Source organism: Lacerta agilis, chromosome 2, assembly GCF_009819535.1.
Source record: "Lacerta agilis isolate rLacAgi1 chromosome 2, rLacAgi1.pri, whole genome shotgun sequence".
Taxonomy (NCBI): Eukaryota; Metazoa; Chordata; class Lepidosauria; order Squamata; family Lacertidae; genus Lacerta; species Lacerta agilis.
The window spans coordinates 98,074,956-98,095,016 of NC_046313.1; the positions used below are offsets into that span (position 1 = coordinate 98,074,956).

At 40.6% G+C, this 20,061-nt stretch overlaps 1 protein-coding gene and 1 long non-coding RNA gene across 5 annotated transcripts in view; one reads left to right on the forward strand and one right to left on the reverse strand.

Annotated features, from left to right (window-relative positions):
* Positions 1–825: 825 nt before the first annotated feature.
* Positions 826–20,061, reverse strand: part of PTPRG (protein tyrosine phosphatase receptor type G) — a 565,261-nt gene continuing 546,025 nt past the window's right edge. For all 4 annotated transcript variants that reach the window (XM_033141322.1, XM_033141320.1, XM_033141319.1 and 1 more), the window contains 9 exons: positions 19,443–19,578; positions 17,020–17,166; positions 14,875–14,968; positions 13,095–13,171; positions 11,973–12,101; positions 9,174–9,320; positions 6,292–6,434; positions 3,722–3,857; positions 826–2,066 (listed from right to left, as the gene is read on the reverse strand). In XM_033141322.1, the coding sequence (XP_032997213.1) occupies positions 1,920–2,066; positions 3,722–3,857; positions 6,292–6,434; positions 9,174–9,320; positions 11,973–12,101; positions 13,095–13,171; positions 14,875–14,968; positions 17,020–17,166; positions 19,443–19,578 (1,156 nt within the window). In that variant the 3' untranslated portion in view covers positions 826–1,919. The remainder of the gene's footprint in view (positions 2,067–3,721; positions 3,858–6,291; positions 6,435–9,173; positions 9,321–11,972; positions 12,102–13,094; positions 13,172–14,874; positions 14,969–17,019; positions 17,167–19,442; positions 19,579–20,061) is intronic.
* On the forward strand, positions 2,415–4,067 carry LOC117041945. The gene is made up of 2 exons (XR_004426038.1): positions 2,415–2,508; positions 3,716–4,067. It is a non-coding gene; the product is annotated as an uncharacterized LOC117041945 (long non-coding RNA).

Below are 20,061 nucleotides of genomic sequence, written 5' to 3' on the forward strand. Positions count from 1 at the left end.
ACTACAGTAGATGTCAAGGAGGAGACTAAGCTAGAACACTTCTACCTGACATCTAATTTTCTATTGGCATGGCTTTTTTGCCTAGGGAACTATTCAATTTACCATCTTAATGACAAGTAGACCAGTGTCTCTGTTGGCTTACCCTGGATTCCCTCATACATACACACAGCCACTTCTACCCTTGACAGCTAGTGCAGATATAACGGCAGGAACCTGTTTTTACATGTAGGCACATTCTTCTCACTATTTTGAATTGGAGGCACAGTAAAGTAAATTCAGACAAGAAGGGATCATTTTAAACAAACTGATTCAAGGACAAACCAAGAGCACAAGAGCACAATAAAGTAATTTGGGTAGCTATAACATAAGTTATACATTTTAGCCATTAAAACCAGTTTGCCAATTATACTGAATTTTATACTAGCAAGGTCCATTCTGTAATCTTCCTCCTGTGGGCATTCACTGCTTATTTACAATGACCACAGATGGTATGGGCCATGTAACCAAGCACCTCATCAGAATTTAATTAATTTCCCCATTCTTACAGTGTAGATAAAAAGCAGTGCAAGGGGACCATCCATGCTTAAATGAGCTGCACAGAAAAGTGGTTTGGAAAGCAGAGCAGTTTTAAGTTATTCAAAACAGAGGCTTAAATGTAAAGCTAATGAGTGGAAATGGGTTTTCTGAAGTTTGAAATAGATTAAGTGGCTGCCTGAAGTAACAGGGACAGTGTAGTATAATGTATAATATATAGAAATGGATCAATGAACTAAGGAGATGTATGCTAAATAATTAATTTGGTTCAAAAAAAAAAAAGAGGAAGTGTAATCTTATAGGTAGTTTTTTTTTATTAGATCGTTTCACCAGTAATATGGATCAGTACGTTTTAGCAGTAAAGTATGAAAATTACACACCTGTAAAAACGGCATCTAACAGCTATGAAATTAAGAAATTCCTTTTGCCATCCTGCAACATATTGTCAAGATAGAAATCCTGTTCCAGAAGAATGAAGGAAATATATGTTTAAAATGGTGAACACTAACTGGGAAATTGTGACCTAAATGCTTTTGGAATAAAATGATCTGGTAGTATATTGTTGATTACTAAATTGTCTGTGGTGGCAATATGATCAAAATATTTTCCCATACTGAAATGTCATTGTGAAAATCTGGGGAATCAGTGAAGTTGTAAAACCAAAGACTGAGGTCAAATCTCAAGATTTGAGTCGCTCAGTGTTTCGGGAATGTAATTTAGTATGTGACATGGAAAGCAATTCCTTAGGCTTCCATGTAGCCGAGAGGAGCAATTCAAATAATGCAGACCAGCTATTCGACTTCTGAATGCTACTGCACTTCAGTGTAGCTAGTGATCACCACACCACTTTGTCAAACAAGGAAAAAAAACACTCATCCATGTTACTGGAATACAGAAGACCTATAATGATTACCAAAGTTATATGAAAATTAATAAACATTGGAGTATGTTTAGAGTACAGCACTGTTCTTGTAAAACAAAAAGAATCCTTCTGGTCTAGCATTCAAGACTTCAGAGTCAAGGCTCACAGTAATTAACAAAACTTCATGGCATTTCAACTAAAAAGTAGCATGTTTGTTATGGAATGTCACATCAGGGTTTGTTTGCTTGCTTGTTTTTGTATTACAACTTTATAGGCAGTTAACACTGATCATATAGTGCAAACTAGATAAAATTGCGTTTCACTGTGTGAAATAAACAAGAGGTGCAAATGCTCAGTAGGATACCATTAAGACATAAAATGGCAAAAATAAATATCAAAACTTTTATCAGTGTAAAAAAGTAATTGGGTTATTGTATAACCTAGAGTCTGGCAAAAAAGGCCTCAAAAAAGTTTACTCAGTCTTCAGAAATTCCACAAATTAAGTGCCTTTTCAATATTCCAATTAGACAAGAGACTCCATGCTTTCTGCAGGATCTGATTCGTCGTTGGCCATAACAGCACCATTTTTGTCCAGTGCCATGGGGCCATTTCCGTTTTCCTTAGTGCTGACCAGGCTTAGCATTGCTTTGTAAAGAAATTGGTACTGCTCCTGGAATGGAAATATCAGAACATTTTAAACAACCTAACATTCAAGGAAGTAAAATGTTCAGCTTGCATTTTCTAGGGGAGATCAGTATTGCTTGCTGTGCCCTAGCCTGACACCTTTAATCTTGTAGCTCTCCCATACTCTGATAACCCACAATATAAAAATTGTTACCAACCTTTCATTAGAAAATAATCCTAAAGCCAGGTACAATACCAATGAAACAAAATTAAGTTATGTGGCCAATCTGTTGAATAATTAAAAAGTTGAGAGAAGATACAGAAATAACGATTTACAAAGGGCAGTGACACAGATTCAACCAAAAGACTTGCCTGTTCGATCAATTTTGTTGGTTGTGTGTTACAGCCGGACCCCCGCCCAATTATTGCAATAGATTCGCTCTCATCTTGTTTCCAGTCACCTCTCACAAACTACATCTTCAATAAAGGTTTGTTTACTCGCCTTATTTTAATATTATGTGCACCTCCTTTCTGCTCTGATCTCGTCTAAAGAGTTAGGGCATACAAGTCCTGTGCTTCCTGTGAAGCCTGCAGGCACAATGCAGGGATGGAAACACCTCCAATTTAACAGATGTTCATCTGGGACCAAAGCAGAGCATTGCCACTCATTCATCCTAACCGTTATCTGAGCACGGAAGTCTGAACACTGTGTAGCGTACTTAACGACTACGTATTAAAAACGAAAATGTTTTGAAGTAAATAAAGAAGCATGGGGACAGAGGTTGGTGGGGAAGCTGGGAGGGAAAAGGGGGAATAAGGTACTGCATTGTTTTTTATTGTAATATTGTGAGAACTGTAATGAACTATAGTCTAAAAACCCCAAACCCTGCAAGAATATAACAAGTTAAAAAGTAGCTGAATGATAGCGCTGACTCCATGGATAATCTCCATCCTAGAACAAACTCTGTTTGTTGGATCTAAGAAAGAAAGGAATTCCGACCCTAGATAAATAAAGGTCAGGGTCTAAGATGGTGCTTATTGCTGCACTGTGGTTCTTAGTTGTGCAGGATATCTGGCAGCAAAACTGGTGGAGACTCTATGAATATATGTGGTGGTGGAGTCTTTTGTTGGAGATTCATTCCCCGTGTGCAGCCATGGGTTTGTTGTCTATCACGTGACTGGGTATGTATTTTGATTCACAGGAATGGGATGTAACGAAGACAGGATGTTTGTCTTACTGTGTTCTGTGAAGTGGGACTATTTTCCTTTATTCTTTCTCTTTGCTGTCTGATGCTAGAGAGAGAGGGAGCCGTGTTGCAGTGTTCCATGTGTGTTTATATGTAAATAAAGTAGATTAGCCAAAATGCTGAGTTGCTGAGTTCTGTTACGCAACTGCGCAAACCTCTGCGGATCCGTTAGTGTGCTAATGTCTTCTGGCATTAGTTGCTGTGATGTTCGGGCTGAGGAATGCTTTTGAAGCTCCTGAAAGATCGCCCAGGAGGGAGGGAACATGCCAGTCGGGCATGTGTCTCTGCCAAGGCTCTACTCGTGTGTAGGTCATCCTGACATCTTTTAGCCATCTGACTTCACAGGCACAGGGGCATGGGACTGTATGCAAAACATGTGCATAGATTTTAATTGGACATTTCCCTGTTTATAAACTACCTTGTAAACAACTTTATCTCCTTTTTAAAGACTTACAATGTCTGTAAATACTCCAGGCCTCATCAGATTGATCATCTTTGCCACCTGGAAAACGTCAACAGCATTTTCATTCTCCAGCTGCTGGGACAGAGTGGTAAGGGCACATAATGTTCCAGCCGCCACTGCTCCATACCTGCAAACCCACAGAACAGTTGTGTTCAGATGCTCATAGGTGAATCATGAAGCCCCCCTGTCAGGTAGCAATGAAAATCTGATGTCTGTATATCAGCTTTAGTTTTCTTTGAATTGCACCTATAATCACTGCCAGATAGGTGTACCTATACTTGGGATTAGTTTGCTGTTTTATTAATGAATAAAATAAGTGATGATGTGGTCGAGTGCACAGAAGGAAAATTTTCATTTTCAGCTACATTTCCTCAGAATGCAGTTAAAAGTGGAACATATTTTATGTATGAAGGCATAAAAATAAAAATCAGTGAATATAACAAATAACCCAAAAAGCAATTTACAAAAGAAATGACTCAGCAGTGTTAGAAAGAGAGGTTTGATATTTTTTTGTCTCATGAAATGCCCAGATCAATAACTGTCTTAATTTTGAATATTGCAAGAGCAGCAAAAGTATTCAGAACCTAGGTGAGCATTAAAACTAGCAATGACTTAATATTCAGTTGGCTAAAGCATCTGTATTTTATAATGCACTTTAGCAAGTCAAGATGTGAAAGAAAAGTCATATATAGAGCCCTTAATTGTTCTTTTCAGACCCATATGTGCATGATGATAATACACCACACACCCAGCCACCATTTCCTAAGGAGAGGGACAAAAATAACTAAGTAAGAAAGTATGTAAAATACACCAGAGGGATACACACTCATTAGTTGATTGCTGTGTGTTGGGCTGGGTAGCTTCCTGACAATGTCTCTTCCGCACATTTTGTTCTGATTTGGAGAATGAACCCAAGGTACATGGAAAAAGCACTTGATTTTTCAGCACTTTGCTTAGCAGGCCAGGATTTCATGGTCTCCATAACAAGCATGGACTTATCTCAATATCTAGTCCTACAGATTCTGCAGGACATAATCTTCTTAGCTGCTTGGCAGTAAAAAATGTGTTCTGTGTAAGGGTGCAGGGTTGAAATAACACCACTGGCATGGACAAGTCCCTGGCTGAAAAGGTCTTGGGGAGCCTATCGTTCCTGATGGACTCCTGAGTGTTCCAGGGGATTCTCCTACCAAGATGGCTGTTGAACCTAGCTGACCTCCAGAATAGGGAATGCCATTAGCATTGACACAATCACTCCCAAACACCCTGTCTCATGGGTAGAACTCAGGTTCATTGGTTTTCTGAAAAACCTAGGGTGATGCAATGAGTGGGTGGGTAGCCAGAGTGACAGTGGAAAATACTCAAGATGTATTCAACCAAACCAATAATTGTAATTTGTGTGTTGTACACTGCCTCACTCTATTTTTATGAAAACTGTGGTCTATAAAAATGTGTTGAAATTCATTCCAAGGCCTACTCTATGGTGATGATGGCATCGAAGAAACTATACTTCTTAATCACCAGTACATTGACACGGGTCAGTCAGTGGAGTTGTTCCAAGTGATGAGGAGATGGCTGCATGCTAGTCCACAAGCTAGCAAGGAGGAAACCTTGGCAGCCTGCTGTGACCACTTCGTAAAACACTTTGCTGATGCATGCATTCCAGTTTAAACTCTGCACTGAGAGTGAGAATCTATGGCTTTGTTTGAGGTTACTGCTTGTACTGTTTTGAAGGATAAATTCCAGCTTGTTCAGCCTGAGGCCAACTGCTTGCATTTTGGTCCATGCCCATTTCGGCTGATTAAGAATGCCAGATGGGAGGCTGGCCAAGTGGGTGGTTGGAACTCTGAATTCTTCCTTGAATGAGAAATTAGTTGTGAGACCTTTATTGAAAAGCTTTCTCCGCAATGGTGGCAACTCAGAACCCAAGCTTTCTTGGACAAGACTCTTATTATTTTAGATCCTTTCTGATCTGGGTTGAAGCCCAGCTTGAGGATAGAAATGGCTTTGATTGCCTTGGCGGATGAAGTACTGGCTGCCAATTCTTTTAAAGGCCCAATCTAAGGCACTGAAATGGCTTGGGACCTGGATATTTAAAGGAAGGTCTATTTCTGCATGAACCTGCTAGTCAATCTCCAGCAACTTCCAAAGCCCTGCTCTGCAAGGTGAATTTTTTTTGGAAGGATAGGTCCTTTTCACTGGCAGCACCCTAACTGTGAACTAGATTAGACTGGCCCTTTCTCTGCTGTTCTTTATGTGAGTGATTAAGGCATTTTTGTTCTGTCAGGCTTTTAATGTGTCTTAAATTTTATCTAGTTATAGTTTTGTTTCTCTGTGCTATTTTGGCTTTATATGCTCTATTTAACTGACTTACCATTGTTGTAAACCATGTTGGAGGCTCTTTTTTTAGAGCCAATAGGTGGTACAGACTTGTTTTATAAACAAATAAAATACTTGTGCCCCCCTTTCCACTTCCCAGATGAAAGGCCAAATAAGCTTCCATATTTACTGTAATCTTTCTTATCCAATCTATAAAATGAATATGATTTGATGGATATACATACTCATCGTGAACAATGGTGGGGCCATCTCTTGTTAAGGCCTCTTCCTTGATTACATTGATAAGCTCAAAGGTACTGCTGATTGGGGCATCTGGGTTTGGCCATTTGGGACACTGAAAATGGCGTACTTCCAAAACATAGTCATCCTGAAACAAAAACCAACCCAACAGTTAATCGTTTTAATAACACTTTTATGTTTAAAAATGCACTTCTAACATTCAAATAGATTCACTGATCACCTCTAGCTAAAAAGAAGTTACCAATCCAGCCTCGGATTGCTATGAGGAAGCATGTCTTGTCTCCTGCCCATACAAGCAGGAACTCTCTTTCTGCAAGTGGCATGTGGTAACCTTCATTTTTATTTAAGAACAAAAGAAGTCCCTGCTGAATTAGATCAATGGCCCATCTAGCCCAGCGTCCTGTTCTCAGAGTGGCTAACCAGATGCCCGTGGGAAGCTTACAACAGTGTCATTCCCAGGCACTCTGCCCACATGTCATTCCCAGGCACTGAAATTCAGAGGTGTAATGCATCTGACAGTGGAGGTAGAACAAAGTCATTGTGGCTAGAAGCTGTTGATAGCCTTGTTCTCCATGAATTTGTCTAATCCTCTTTTAAAGCCATCCAAGTTGTGATCATCACTGTCTCCTATAGGAGCAAATTCCATGGTTTAATTATGCACTGTGTGAATAAGTACTTTCTTTTATCTCTCCTAAATCTTCCTATATTTGGCTTCATTGGATGTCCATGAGCTGCAGTTTTCGAGAGAGAGAAAACTTTTTTCTATCCACTTTTTTTTTGTTCTATGCATAATTTTATAAACTTGTATCATGTCGTCTTTGAGTCTGACCATTTCTCAAAACTAAAATATGCCAAATGCTGCAAGACTCCTCATAGAGAGACAGTGTGGTATAGTGGTTAAGAGCAGTAGACTTGTAATCTGGGGAACCAGGTTCGCGTCTCCACTCCTCCACATGCAGCTGCTGGGTGACCCTGGGCTAGTCACACTTCTTTGAAGTCTCTCAGCCCCACTCATCTCACAGAGTGTTTGTTGTGGGGGAGGAAGGGAAAGGAGAATGTTAGCCGTTTTGAGACTCCTGTGGGTAGTGATAAAGCGGGATACCAAATCCAAACTCCTCCTCTTCTTCAACCCACTGATAATTTTGCCTTCGTTTTATGAAACTTTTCTAACTTTATAATATCCTTTTTGAGGTGACACATATAAAAAAATTGTCCTGTAGCACCTTAGAGACCAACTAAGTTTGTTCTTAGTATAAGCTTTCGTGTGCATGCACACTTTTTGATGCATGCACACGAAAGCTTATACCAAGAACAAACTTATACCAAGAACAAACTTACCGGTAGTTGGTCTCTAAGGTGCTACTGGACACACACACACTAGTGCTTGGTAGTGCTGCAGTGCTTTCCCCAGGACTGCCTCCTTCATCAAGGAAAGATCATCTACTCCAGAGGGTTGTTTGCACCTTCCAAACGTATTTATACCAGCTGCTCTTAATGGAGCAGTGCATTTCCTAAAATGTTGGGGAAATTTCCCCACTGATATATTTAACATGTGGGCGTTTCAACTTTGTTGCTAATCCTAACCTATGCCCCAAAGGCAATACAATCTTTTCACTAGCCCTCCATGGACCCAGGTATCCAGTGCACTTCAGAGTTGCTGCCTGCTTCAGTTTAGGTTATGTGCCATTATCATGCTCCATAATTGTTTTGTTCTGTCTCCAATCCAGTAGCGGCTCATGAGGCAGCATGGGTGGAGCATTTTTGCTCTCCTGGGTTCCCAACATACCTGGGTGTTGGCATGGAGAGGGGAGAAGTGATGTCTGGGGAAGCTGGCCCATTGTGAGTCACAGTGTGCAGGCAATCTGATGCTCCTGCTGCCATGCACTGCACTGGGCCAAACTCCCTGCACTCTTACCCTCTTCCTCTCAGTAAATGCCAGCAACCTGCTGTGTTGGAAAGCTTGGAGAGCAACAGTGCCCCACCTGTGGGGCCTTGGCTGCTTCTGCACTGATAATTTCTCATCTCTGTGGTGCTCGCTACGGACTTGCAGTGTATATGCTCACAAAAGAGTATAAGAATAGAGAAAAGGCATGATGGGTCAACTAGCTCTCTGGCATGCCCACTTGCACTTAAAAGTTGCAACTTGCTATATAAAGAATAACTGAACTCCTTACTCAGGAGTAACCTACTTGCAGTTGCCATTTGTCCAGAAATTGCACGGAACATTGTAGAGAAGGTAACACCGCTTAAAGCTGAGTGGGGAACCTGCAGCCCAGTTTCAAAACTCTACCCACTTTGGTCCCACACACTGGTGGGTGTGGCCACCAACAGATTACACCCAAGGGAATACAGCCCACAACACAAAAACGTTTCCCCCGCTCCTGCCTTAAGAGGGAATCACTTGCCCCAAACAAAATCTAGATATTTATACCTAATAACCAACTCCATTTGTGAGACCAATAACCAACTCCACTCATGAGGCCTGCAAAAGCTGCTTTCAATAACAGTGATACATCCAGAGAAATAGCTAGTGAACATGCACGCTTAGTACATTCTACTTAAAAATGAAAATAAAACAAAAGCAAGCCTTTGGTGTGATTCCTGTCTGAGAAACTTTCACCCTTGGATCAGAGAAAAGCTGAAATGTTATCACCTTCTGTGGAAATGGTATACTGAAAACAAAACTGTGATATGACAGGAGAAGACCTCTGGGAAGAAAGAGGGAAACTGATAAGTCCACTATGACCAAACAAAGACATTAAGCCAATCCCACTGAAAAGCATGCATATAAATTGTTAACTGACAGCAGCAGTACTTTGAATGTCAAGCAGATTCCAGATTCACCTCTGGAGGATGTTTTATATACCTGGGTAGCCTCAAGGATAAAGTCATGGATGATGATCTGCTCCTCATTAGAGAGGCACAGTCTGTCTTTGCTGATAAGGGTCACAGTAAATGCCTCACAGTTCATGGATTCTTCTCGACTTGGCCAGTACACAAATTCATCCTCTGCCTAAAGACAAAATGAATCAAACAGACCTTTTTTGTATATTTCTTTACTTTTTACATGAGCAAAATTCAAAGAATCAAAACTTGGTTTAATAGGAAGAAATACAAATTGATATCCCTTTCTTTTTACAAAATGTATCCTGTTAAAACAACAGTATGAATATCATAGGGATACTCTGAGCTTCCCAATCAGAGCAAGTTTGATATTTAATTAGTTTCACAGGGAACTGCATATTTTAGAACATTTATAAAATTAAATTTTTATAGAGGGGTACAGATTTTGCAGAAATACATTTTATAATGTAGTTTTTCGTGTCTTAAGGTAAGCACCTGCTTGAAGCCACAAAGGTAATTAGATATTGACGTGTTATTTCCTTTATTTGCTATCAATAGTGCCCTTTAGGACTTGATTCAAAGCCTAAAAATTCCCTTTTGTAATAGTAACTTCAGGACATACAGAGATACTATATGTCTCTCTCTCTCTCTCTCTCTCTCTCTCTCTCTCTCTCTCTCTCTCTCTCTCACACACACACACACACACACACACAGCAGTTGTACTTCATGCTATATATTTTAAAAGTATTGTAAGTTCACAATGAATTCTGAAGAATAAAAATGAATTTTCCTTAAATATTCTGCTTACATTTAATTTTTAAAATCAATACCGTATTTTCCGGCGTATAAGACGACTGGGCGTATAAGACGACCCCCAACTTTTCCAGTTAAAATATAGAGTTTGAGATATACTCGACCGTAGATTCTCCACCCGGCGTATAAGACGACCCCTGACTTTTGAGAAGATTTTCCTGCATTAAAAAGTAGTCTTATACGCCAGAATATACAGTACAGTGGTGCCCCGCTAGACGAATGCCTCGCTAGACGAAAAACTCGCTAGACGAACGGCATTCACTAGCGGAAGGCTGCCCCGCAAGACGAAAATGTCAATGGGGCTGCCTCGCAAGACGATTTTTTTTTGTAAGCGAAAACCTCCGCGCTGCATTGCCGCTTCGCTAGACGAAAAATTTGCTCTACGAAGACACTCGTAGAACGAATTATTTTCGTCTAGCGGGGCACCACTGTACATTAAAAAATAACACCACACATACACCCCCCATTCATAACAGCATTGATCCAGATAAGCTGATTCTGGTTTAGAAAATCCAACCAAAACAGAAACTGCTTAGGACAGCACAAACTAGGTTAAGGGCACAGGGGTAGCCAACCTGGTACTCTCCAGATGTTGTGAATTAGAACTTCTATTAGCCATAGACAGAATGGTAAATGGTCAGGAAGGATGGAGGTTGCAGTCTACAATATCTGGATGGCACCATGTTGCCTACTCCTGCTTCAGAAGTTGACATTGTATCCCAACCAGTGACGAATGCTGGCAGAGAAAGAGCCCTGGAGCAGAAGCAAATGTGGGCTCGCTCTCTTGTTCTTCTAATCAGTTTTGGAGTTCATATACCAGAAGCCAACAGTTCCAGGAGAAATACCCACAGAGTCATGGAAAGAATACAGATTCAATTCCTGTGCCATAGTCCACAAATCCATTAGATATTATGGGAAGGTGCAGATAAATTATGACTGCCACTTCACTGCTCACTTCACTAAGAACCAGTAAATGCCAAACAACTCACTGTGTGTTTCTGTCTTTCTACACAAGCAATCAACTAGGATAACAACTGATTAGGCACCTGCAGTAATTTAATGGAAATGACAACATACTGCTCAGCTGTTTTGTACACTGCAACAGTAAACAAAATAGAAAATTCTTTCCAGAAGCACCTTAGAGACCAACTGAGTTTGTTCTTGGTATGAGCTTTTGTGTGCATGCAGCAACACGAAAGCTCATACCAAGAACAAACTCAGTTGGTCTCTAAGGTGCTACTGGAAAGAATTTTCTATTTTGTTTCGACTATGGCAGACCAACATGGCTACCCACCTGTAACAGGAAACAAAGTAATTTTACATGTTCTGTTGTTCAAGAAGATAAGGGCAGGCAGATATTATTTCTCATTGGCATTTGAGAAAGAGAGGTCACAAATGGAGGCCGATATCCCTGAGGGTTGACTGGTGCAAAAGCACTAAAGTTTTTCTTCTTCCCTTTCAAAAAAGCTCACTGGATAGACCAGAGGTCAGCAACCATTTTCAGCCGTGGGCTGGTCCACCGTCTCTCAGACCATGTGGTGGGCCGGACTATATTTTTTTTTGGGGGGGGGGGAATGAATTAATTCCTATGCCCCACAAATAACCCAGAGAGGCATTTTAAATAAAATGACACATTCTACTCATGTAAAAACACACTGAATCCCGAACCGTCCACGGGCCACATTGAGAAGGCAGTTGGGCCACATCCGGCCCACGGGCCTTAGGTTGCCTACCCCTGGGATAGACTTTGCCTTCACAGTAGGGCAGCACAGAACTGGGACATTTTGCTGTGATGCTGACAGAACACAACAGGTTTCCTCCCTCCCACTGTCTTCCTCCAACTTCTTTCCTAGGCGTCTTTGGATACTGTGGATTATGGAGCTGTTAAAGGAGACATCAACAATGCTTTGCATTGAAATACAGCCACAATATGTAGTTAAGTGGCCCAGTTCTTGCTCCCTGCTGTGATACATCATTAATATAAAGTATGTGGAGTTAAATAACTTACAAAGCTCTGGTTATCCGGAAGCATGACAATGATCTGTGCATTGTGATCCCAGATCATTCTCCAGAAATCTTTAGTTGTGTGTGGCAGGGGATGCTGTGTAATGATGAACTCGTTGCTCCGATAGTAACCCTTTTAAAGCAAGAACCAAATGCAGCAGTTACTCAGTACATAGAATAGTTTGGAAACTTCATGGATGAAGGCAGACAATACAAGTTTATTACATTGCTAAATTTTAAAAGTTCCCTGCTGTGTTAATTTATCCTAAAACAATACTGGAGAATATATAAACGAAAAATAAACTCTATAAACATGTTTCACGTAACTGAATAGTTTCCACCAGGAACGGCAACCCACTGAGTGTAGAGGACCACAGTGGAAACAAGTAAGATGAGCTGCAACTAATATTTGTTTACCCTAATTAAAAATAATGGATTCAGCACAGTTGTTAGATATATTGCCTTCCTTCTGTGATGCCACTTGTTCTAGTTTCTGGTACAGCAAATGTCACTTCAGACGGTTTTAAAAAATTACTCCAGTAGAATGACACTGCCAATGACAAAATATGCAAATGACACACAATATGCAACTATGAAGAATATGACTGGCCAATGTAAGGCATGGCCCATCCCTCCTGCACAGCAGCTCACAGAGCAGTGCAAGCAGGGCAGGATCTCCAAAGGACTGAATGAGCCTTTTAACTACACTGTAGTCCTTGGCTGGGACATATATCCATTGCAGCATGCTGGCTATCACCTGGAATGGGAGATGTGCTGGGCTCCTCTCATTCTACGTAATAGCTGGCATGCTTTAGCGAACATCTGCCCAGTCAAGGGCTGGCAAGGGAATCGGAGTTAGAAGACTCAATTGAAACTGTGGTGATCTCATCCCATGAGATGTGCATGCAGGAGAGGATGAATTGTGTCCCTAATTCCCTAAGTTATAAAAAATGAATTTCTTTTAATTCTAAGCAGCACTGTTTAACGTTCGTTGCACACAGTGGCTGTTCTTTGAAAAAAAGAATCACCTCATTGAAAAAAGAAACACAAGAGCTATTTGCAACAATAGATAAAACCAACTGATTGAACAATTTTATATTCGGTTACTTTCTGTTGATTTTCTTACCATAATGTAAGAGGCATTAATGTAATCAGTCCCTTTCATTCCAGGTAATGGTGCCAGTCCCACCCTTGCTCGTTCAGCTGTAAACAAACAAATGAACAGAAGAAAAGCCCATATCAAACAAAACTCACAATCTTAGCACAGCTATCATAACACAACTCCTATTTCTCCCAGGGCCAGACCCAGCATCATAAAATTTGCTGAGCTCATGCAGGAGATAAAGCTATAAAAATGATAAAATGAAATGTTTGCACAAGGATATAATTTCAGCAATAAAATTTTACTACTTTCTGCTATCCCCAGATGCCAAATAATAGTTAATAGCGAATTCCCTCTCCACTATGAAATTCACCCAGGGCCTTGGGCCAGATACTCCCAGCCTAATTTATATCACAAGTTTGTTGTGAGGATAAATAGAGTCAGGACTATGTGCCTTGAGCTCCTTGGAGAAAGGGCAGAGGATGAAAATGTAATAAATGAAATAAAGATTTGATGATGATCAGATCATTTATGGGCAACTGCACACAACAACATTTGATTTATTTTTGCTGCTCTCATCCCTTCCCAAAAGTAGCGACAGCAGCAACCACTTCCCTAACTTCAGGGCAAGTCAGCAGCTATCTTCTTAGAACCACATTAATTGAAGTTAACTACCACAGAATGCACACACGCAGCAGTGGATGTATCTAGACCAGGCATGTCCAAAGTCCGCTTCGGGGGCCTAATCCGGCCCGCCAGTCGGTTTAATCCAGCCCCTGTGGCAGTTTATTTCCTGGGGTAAAACCCTAAAAAAACTCATCAACTTCAACCCTAAAAAAAGCTCAAGAACTTTAGGGTAAAATCCTAAAAAAAAGGTCACGGCCCTTCACTTCATCAAATCTGGCCCTCTTTGAAAAAAGGTTTGGACACCACTGGACTCTTCTAATGACTACAGAGGTAGCCACGCAAAGCAGATAAGCAAAAATACTTGGATTTCAGCTGATTTAGGCCACTGGTGTCAATGACCCCAGATCAGTTTAGCCTCCCAGCCACTGAAGCGCTTCTAAGGATCAACTTAATATTTCAGATGTAATATTTTTATTGCAGGACCAACACGGACAAATCATCATTAATAATGCATACCCCCATTTACTTATTTAGATTTATTCACCCATTGGTATGAAGAATTGGGGTGAATTACAACACTTTGAAAACCAATGCCATAACTATTTGGGACCTGCAACAAAAAGTTGCAGCGTGCAGTCCTCCTGTTCAGTGTCCCAGCCAGCCATGCTCTCCTTCACAATACTCTGTTCCATTCCTACTCCTACCTTGTTTTCCATCTCCCCACCAACAAACAGCATTATATGGCTATTGAGCATGGACAGAATGCGTTGAGCTGTTTGGGGGGTGGGGGTGTCTTTTCCCTTAGGATTTTTTTCTTCCCTAAAATTAATTTTGCACATCTGAAAGTGCTGATAATTGAATTTCTGCAGGAAAAGACAACTGAAAATTCCTGGAAGCTGTATTAAGTTCCCTGAAAATATTTGAAAATACTTCATCACTATATTAAACTCTTATACTTTCACTTGGTTCAAAACTTATTTGTATTTATGCATTGGAATGCATTGACATGCACCCAGCATCAGGAGCCACAAATCAGATTTATATTTAAAAAGAACTCTGACCCAATAGCACAAAACAATCCAATTGAGGGCCCACACCACTTCATGCAAACACAATTCAGAATTTAGCACATGGAAATTATTCAGCACAACAATCAGACTTTAAGATGTGATCTTACATGGCACAACTGAGGAGTTTCTGTTCTTTTCTTTGTTGCAGTCCTTCTGAGCACTGAAGCACTCCACATATTTAGCATTGCATTGCATAACCAGCTAAAAAAAAATAAGCAAGTGTGATTAAGTCCTTTGCAGTTCTTTCTCTTACACACACACACACAAATATTTCTTTTTTTTCTGGGGGGGAAATGCATCTCTGGAAGACTGAACTGTAAGATATGCTAAAAGCATTCAAAATGCCAAGATGAACTGAACTTTCTGCCTAAAGAAAGGTACTTATACAAACACATGTTGGGACCTCAAGTTTGTGTAGGTCTCATTTATATCACGCAGGGTAAATGAAATTCCATTCCAACCTGGTTTGACAATGTCGATTTGAGTTCTGCTGAAGACATATTGCAAAGCCCCAAAGACATATGTAGGTCAGAACAGGTCTCAGGAAACAAAAAAAGCTCTCTTTGTTCTTTTATAAAACATCAAAACAAAACTACGCCTAAGGAATTTTTCCTCCTTGCTGCTATTGTGAATCGGAATGCTGCAGCTGAGATCAGTTATTCCTGGGCTTGTCTATTTTGCCTGCCAAGTTGACTGTGATACTTTCATGGTAAAAAGTGAGCTTACTGTGACTGTTTCTCAAGATACTTCACAGACAAAATCGTCGCATATTTTGTTCCCACTTGGACACCACAGTTAGTGATGTTAAATTCTCGAGAATAATCTTTTGGAGAATATTCTCGAGAATATTCTTGACTAATGAGAATATTAGAGAATTTTAATTTAAAATAGAATATTCCTTTTTAATGCATTCAAAATGATATAATTTGTTAATATATATGTTTATTCATGGGTAAACTTGTTCAGATGCCAACCAAAATTGTACAAATACTTTTATTCAATGGGGCAATGCAGTGAATTCACATTCTTTGATTTTTTGCACCAAACTTGAAACTGACAATTCAACATGAATGACTCACCACTAACCATATATTTAGTAAAGGAACCATAGTGAAAATATATAAGCAGAAACCTACTTGTCACTTGCAAGTATCAAATAAAAAAGTAAAACATGTTTTATATTCTCTAGAATATTCTCCGGAGAATATTCTCACCTCACATCACCAGGCACAGTTAATGCAGGTGCAATAAGTGCAAACCTGGGTCCTACTTGCTCTACTTCTTATGGATAGTTTTTCACTTGTGTCACTGAAGATGTGGATAAGATCAAGGTGTTACTTTTGGTACAGAGAGCCCTTAACAGTTTGAGACCAGTTTACTTGTGAGATCGCCTCACGTTACATGTGCACCCTCGATCGCTTCAATCTGCAGAATTGGCACTGTTACAGATGCCACACAATACTCATATCACAGTTGTCACAAATCAATCTTTTAGTGTGGCGGCACCTGTACTTCAGAATTCTCTGCCTATTGACACCAGGAAGGTGCTTTTGCTGTACACCTTTTGTCACTTGTTTAAAACATGTTAATTTAGCCAAACCTACAATGGCACGTAGATGCTGATGTGTTTTAAATGTATGTTTAAAATTTGTTTAAAATTCCACCCAGTCTGTAATATTTCATTCTTAGGAAAGGTGTTTGAGGGTGCAATGGTGATAAACCTGCAGGATCTCTTCAATGATACAACAAAATAAAATATTTTGTTTTGACTATGGCAGACCAACACGGCTACCTACCTGTTCAATGACACAGATTATCACGATCCATTTCAGTCTCACTTTAGGCAAGATATAGGATGGAGATGGCCATGGTCACTTTTGTGGCTGACCTTTTCCAGAAGCTCACAAGGGGAGTGTATCCCTGCTGGTTCTGCTGGACCTCTCAGCAGCTTTCAGCACCATCTATCATGGCATCTGAGCCAGCTGATTGGGATAGCCTCTGATACATTTCCAGGCTCTGAATTGAAGGATGATTATTATGTCCTAAATGGCATAGGACTGGGATATTTAAATGCCCATCTACTGCTAGGTGAATTTGCCTTACACATTAAGACAACTTCAGAGGTGTAACCAAATGCCTTTTCACCAGACCATTCCTCCCACCCATCTGCACTGATAAAGTACCAGTTTTGGTCTGATCACTATCTCCCTAGTAAAGGCAGCAGGGCTGAACAAGCTAAGAATGAAGCTTACCTTGAACTGTTTCTCTAGCCGAGTCTTTCCTCCAATTCCAGGTATGAGAATGCTATTAACATAGCTATGCAGCTGGTTAGCAGAAACTTCAGTCTCTTTCCCAAGAATGGCTTCCAACAAGGCATCATGAATAAAAATATACTGCTCCTAGAATGGCAGGAAGCAAATAAAGAATGAAGAAGCAAGCCCATAGTAAGTGGAGCATAGCTTCTTTAAAGGCAACTATTATATATAAGTTCTTAAAGAAATGGGAGTGCTGGATCACCTCATTTGTCTCCTGAGAAATCTCTATGTGGGACAAGAAGCTACAGTTAGAACTGGATATGGAACAACTGATTGGTTCAAAATTGGGAAAGGAGTACGACAAGGCTGTATATTGTCTTCCTGCTTATTTAACTTATATGCAGAATTCATCATGCGAAAGGCTGGACTGGATGAATCCCAAACCGGAATTAAGATTGCCGGAAAAATATCAACAACCTCAGATATGCTGATGATACTACCTTGATGGCAGAAAGTGAGGAGGAATTAAAGAACCTTTTAATGAGGGTGAAAGAGGAGAGTGCAAAATATGGTCTGAAGCTCAACATCAAAAAAACTAAGATCATGGCCACTGGTCCCATCACCTCCTGGCAAATAGAAGGGGAAGAAATGGAGGCAGTGAGAGATTTCACTTCCTTGGGTTCCATGATCACTGCAGATGGTGACAGCAGTCACGAAATTAGAAGACGCCTGCTTCTGGGGAGAAAAGCAATGACAAACCTAGACAGCATCTTAAAAAGCAAAGACATCACCTTGCCGACAAAGGTCCGTATAGTTAAAGCTATGGTTTTCCCAGTAGTAATGTACGGAAGTGAGAGCTGGACCATCAAGAAGGCTGATCGCCGAAGAATTGATGCTTTTGAATTATGGTGCTGGAGGAGACTCTTGAGAGTCCCATGGACTGCAAGAAGATCAAACCTATCCATTCTCAAAGAAATCAGCCCTGAGTGCTCACTAGAAGGACAGATCCTGAAGTTGAGGCTCCAGTACTTTGGCCACCTCATGAGAAGAGAAGACTCCCTAGAAAAGACCCTGATGTTGGGAAAGATGGAGGGCACAAGGAGAAGGGGACGACAGAAGATGAGATGGTTGGACAGCGTTCTCGAAGCTACTAACATGAGTTTGGCCAAACTGCGAGAGGCAGTGAAGGATAGGCGTGCCTGGCGTGCTCTGGTCCATGGGGTCACGAAGAGTCGGACACGACTGAACGACTGAACAACAACAATTATATTTGCAACAATCCCACTGTGTGAAAAGTGCTAGTTCACCTCTGAGTGAGGTTTGTACATCTATAGCTCACAGAAGGGCCTTCTTAGTGCTGGCTTCCTGACTTTGGAATGCCTTCCCCTCTTGAAATCTGGTTGGGACCAATTTTGGTTGGTTTTGATGCCAGCTGAAAGTGTGCCTCTTTAGCCAGATGTATTAGGACACTGATTTTTCGAGTAAGGTGTAGAGGTTATACTGACAGATTTTTTTTTTAATTTTTCCAATTGTTCAAATTGGAACTGTTGCATCGCTAGTTTGATTTTATGGTCAGTGTACCCCAACCTGTTGTCTTTGTACATGGAGTTTTCTTGGCAGGGATACTGGAGCGGCTTGCCAGTTCCTTCTCCAGGTGGATCACGTTTGGTCCAAACTCTCCACTATGACCTGTCCATCTTGACCTGTCCATAGCTTCTCTGAGTAATTCAAGCCCCTTCGCCACGACAAGGCAGTGATCCATGAAGAGTCGGACACGACTGAACGACTGACCAACAACACCCCAACCTGGACCACTTGCTTAATGAAGGACAAGTTAAAAATGAACCAACTAAATAAAAATACTGCTTAGATAACTTTTCAGATATTTCCCATAGTTATTTCTGCTTGCTTTTTTTCTTTTGCAGCTTGCTGTTCTTCTCCTTGTTTTTGTTTATGTATTGAATTTCCCTTTTCCTCCTGTATGCCTCAGTTCCCTTCTTTTTCTAAGACTATTTCTCCTTTACTTTTACAGAAAAGGAAACTGGTGGTGGTGGTGAGACTTGCATCAACTTTAATCAATTGCTGTTCACCTTTACGAAAGTTCTCTGTGTTATAAAATATACATTACCCTGGCATATTAAATGCCTTGTGGAGACTAAAGACTAAAGCTTTTGGGTCTAGTATTTTGAAAATTCTCTGCAAAGTGCTTGGTTTATTTTAATAGTGACACAATTGCTAAATAATAATATGACATTTGCAAACCGAATTCACAGAAAAACATAAGAAATGCAGTATGTAACCTATGGAGATATTCCAGTGGAGATATTCCAGTGGAAATTACACTTGGCAGACCCTCTTGCAATATTTAATTGGCGACAATAGCTTGCTGCAGTAAAAATAAATGTGTCTCTGTGTTTTACCTCTGTCTGGACGAGGTAGTTGCGCTGTGTCCTGATGTGTTTCAGGAAACCCAGGGCATTAACTGTGCTTTTGTCTTTTATCTGTTGCAGCATGCTGTCTATAACAATGTAGGTACCAGTCCTGCCAACACCAGCGCTGACAAAAAAGAAGTTTCAGGAGAAAGGCTGGTTAAACACTAATAAAGAATTGCAACACCATGCTAATATTGATATACAGTATACCCTTCTTTACATTCACAAAGTCTTGCTCCTTAGAATTTCTATAATATGCAATGGCCAACTTTCAATTTGCTTGTAATTGCTGGGATCTTAGGTGTTTCTTTGAATCCTTGCACAAGGAATCTTATCTCCCAGTGAATGCAGCTTCTGGGCCAAAAAAAGGTTGGTCAGTCTTGCTTAGCATTTAAAGACAGAGGTCAGCTGGTAATATTCATTTTCAGCTGGTGATACTCTCCAGGTTTGAGAGAAGCAAGACTATGTGCGACTTGAGCTGGGGTGGTGTAGCGGTTAGAGTGTTGGACAAGGACCTGGGAAACCGGGGTGCAAATCCCCACTCAGCCAGGAAGCTCAACTTGGGCCAGTCACAGCCTCTCCCCCTAACCTACCTCACAGGGTTGTT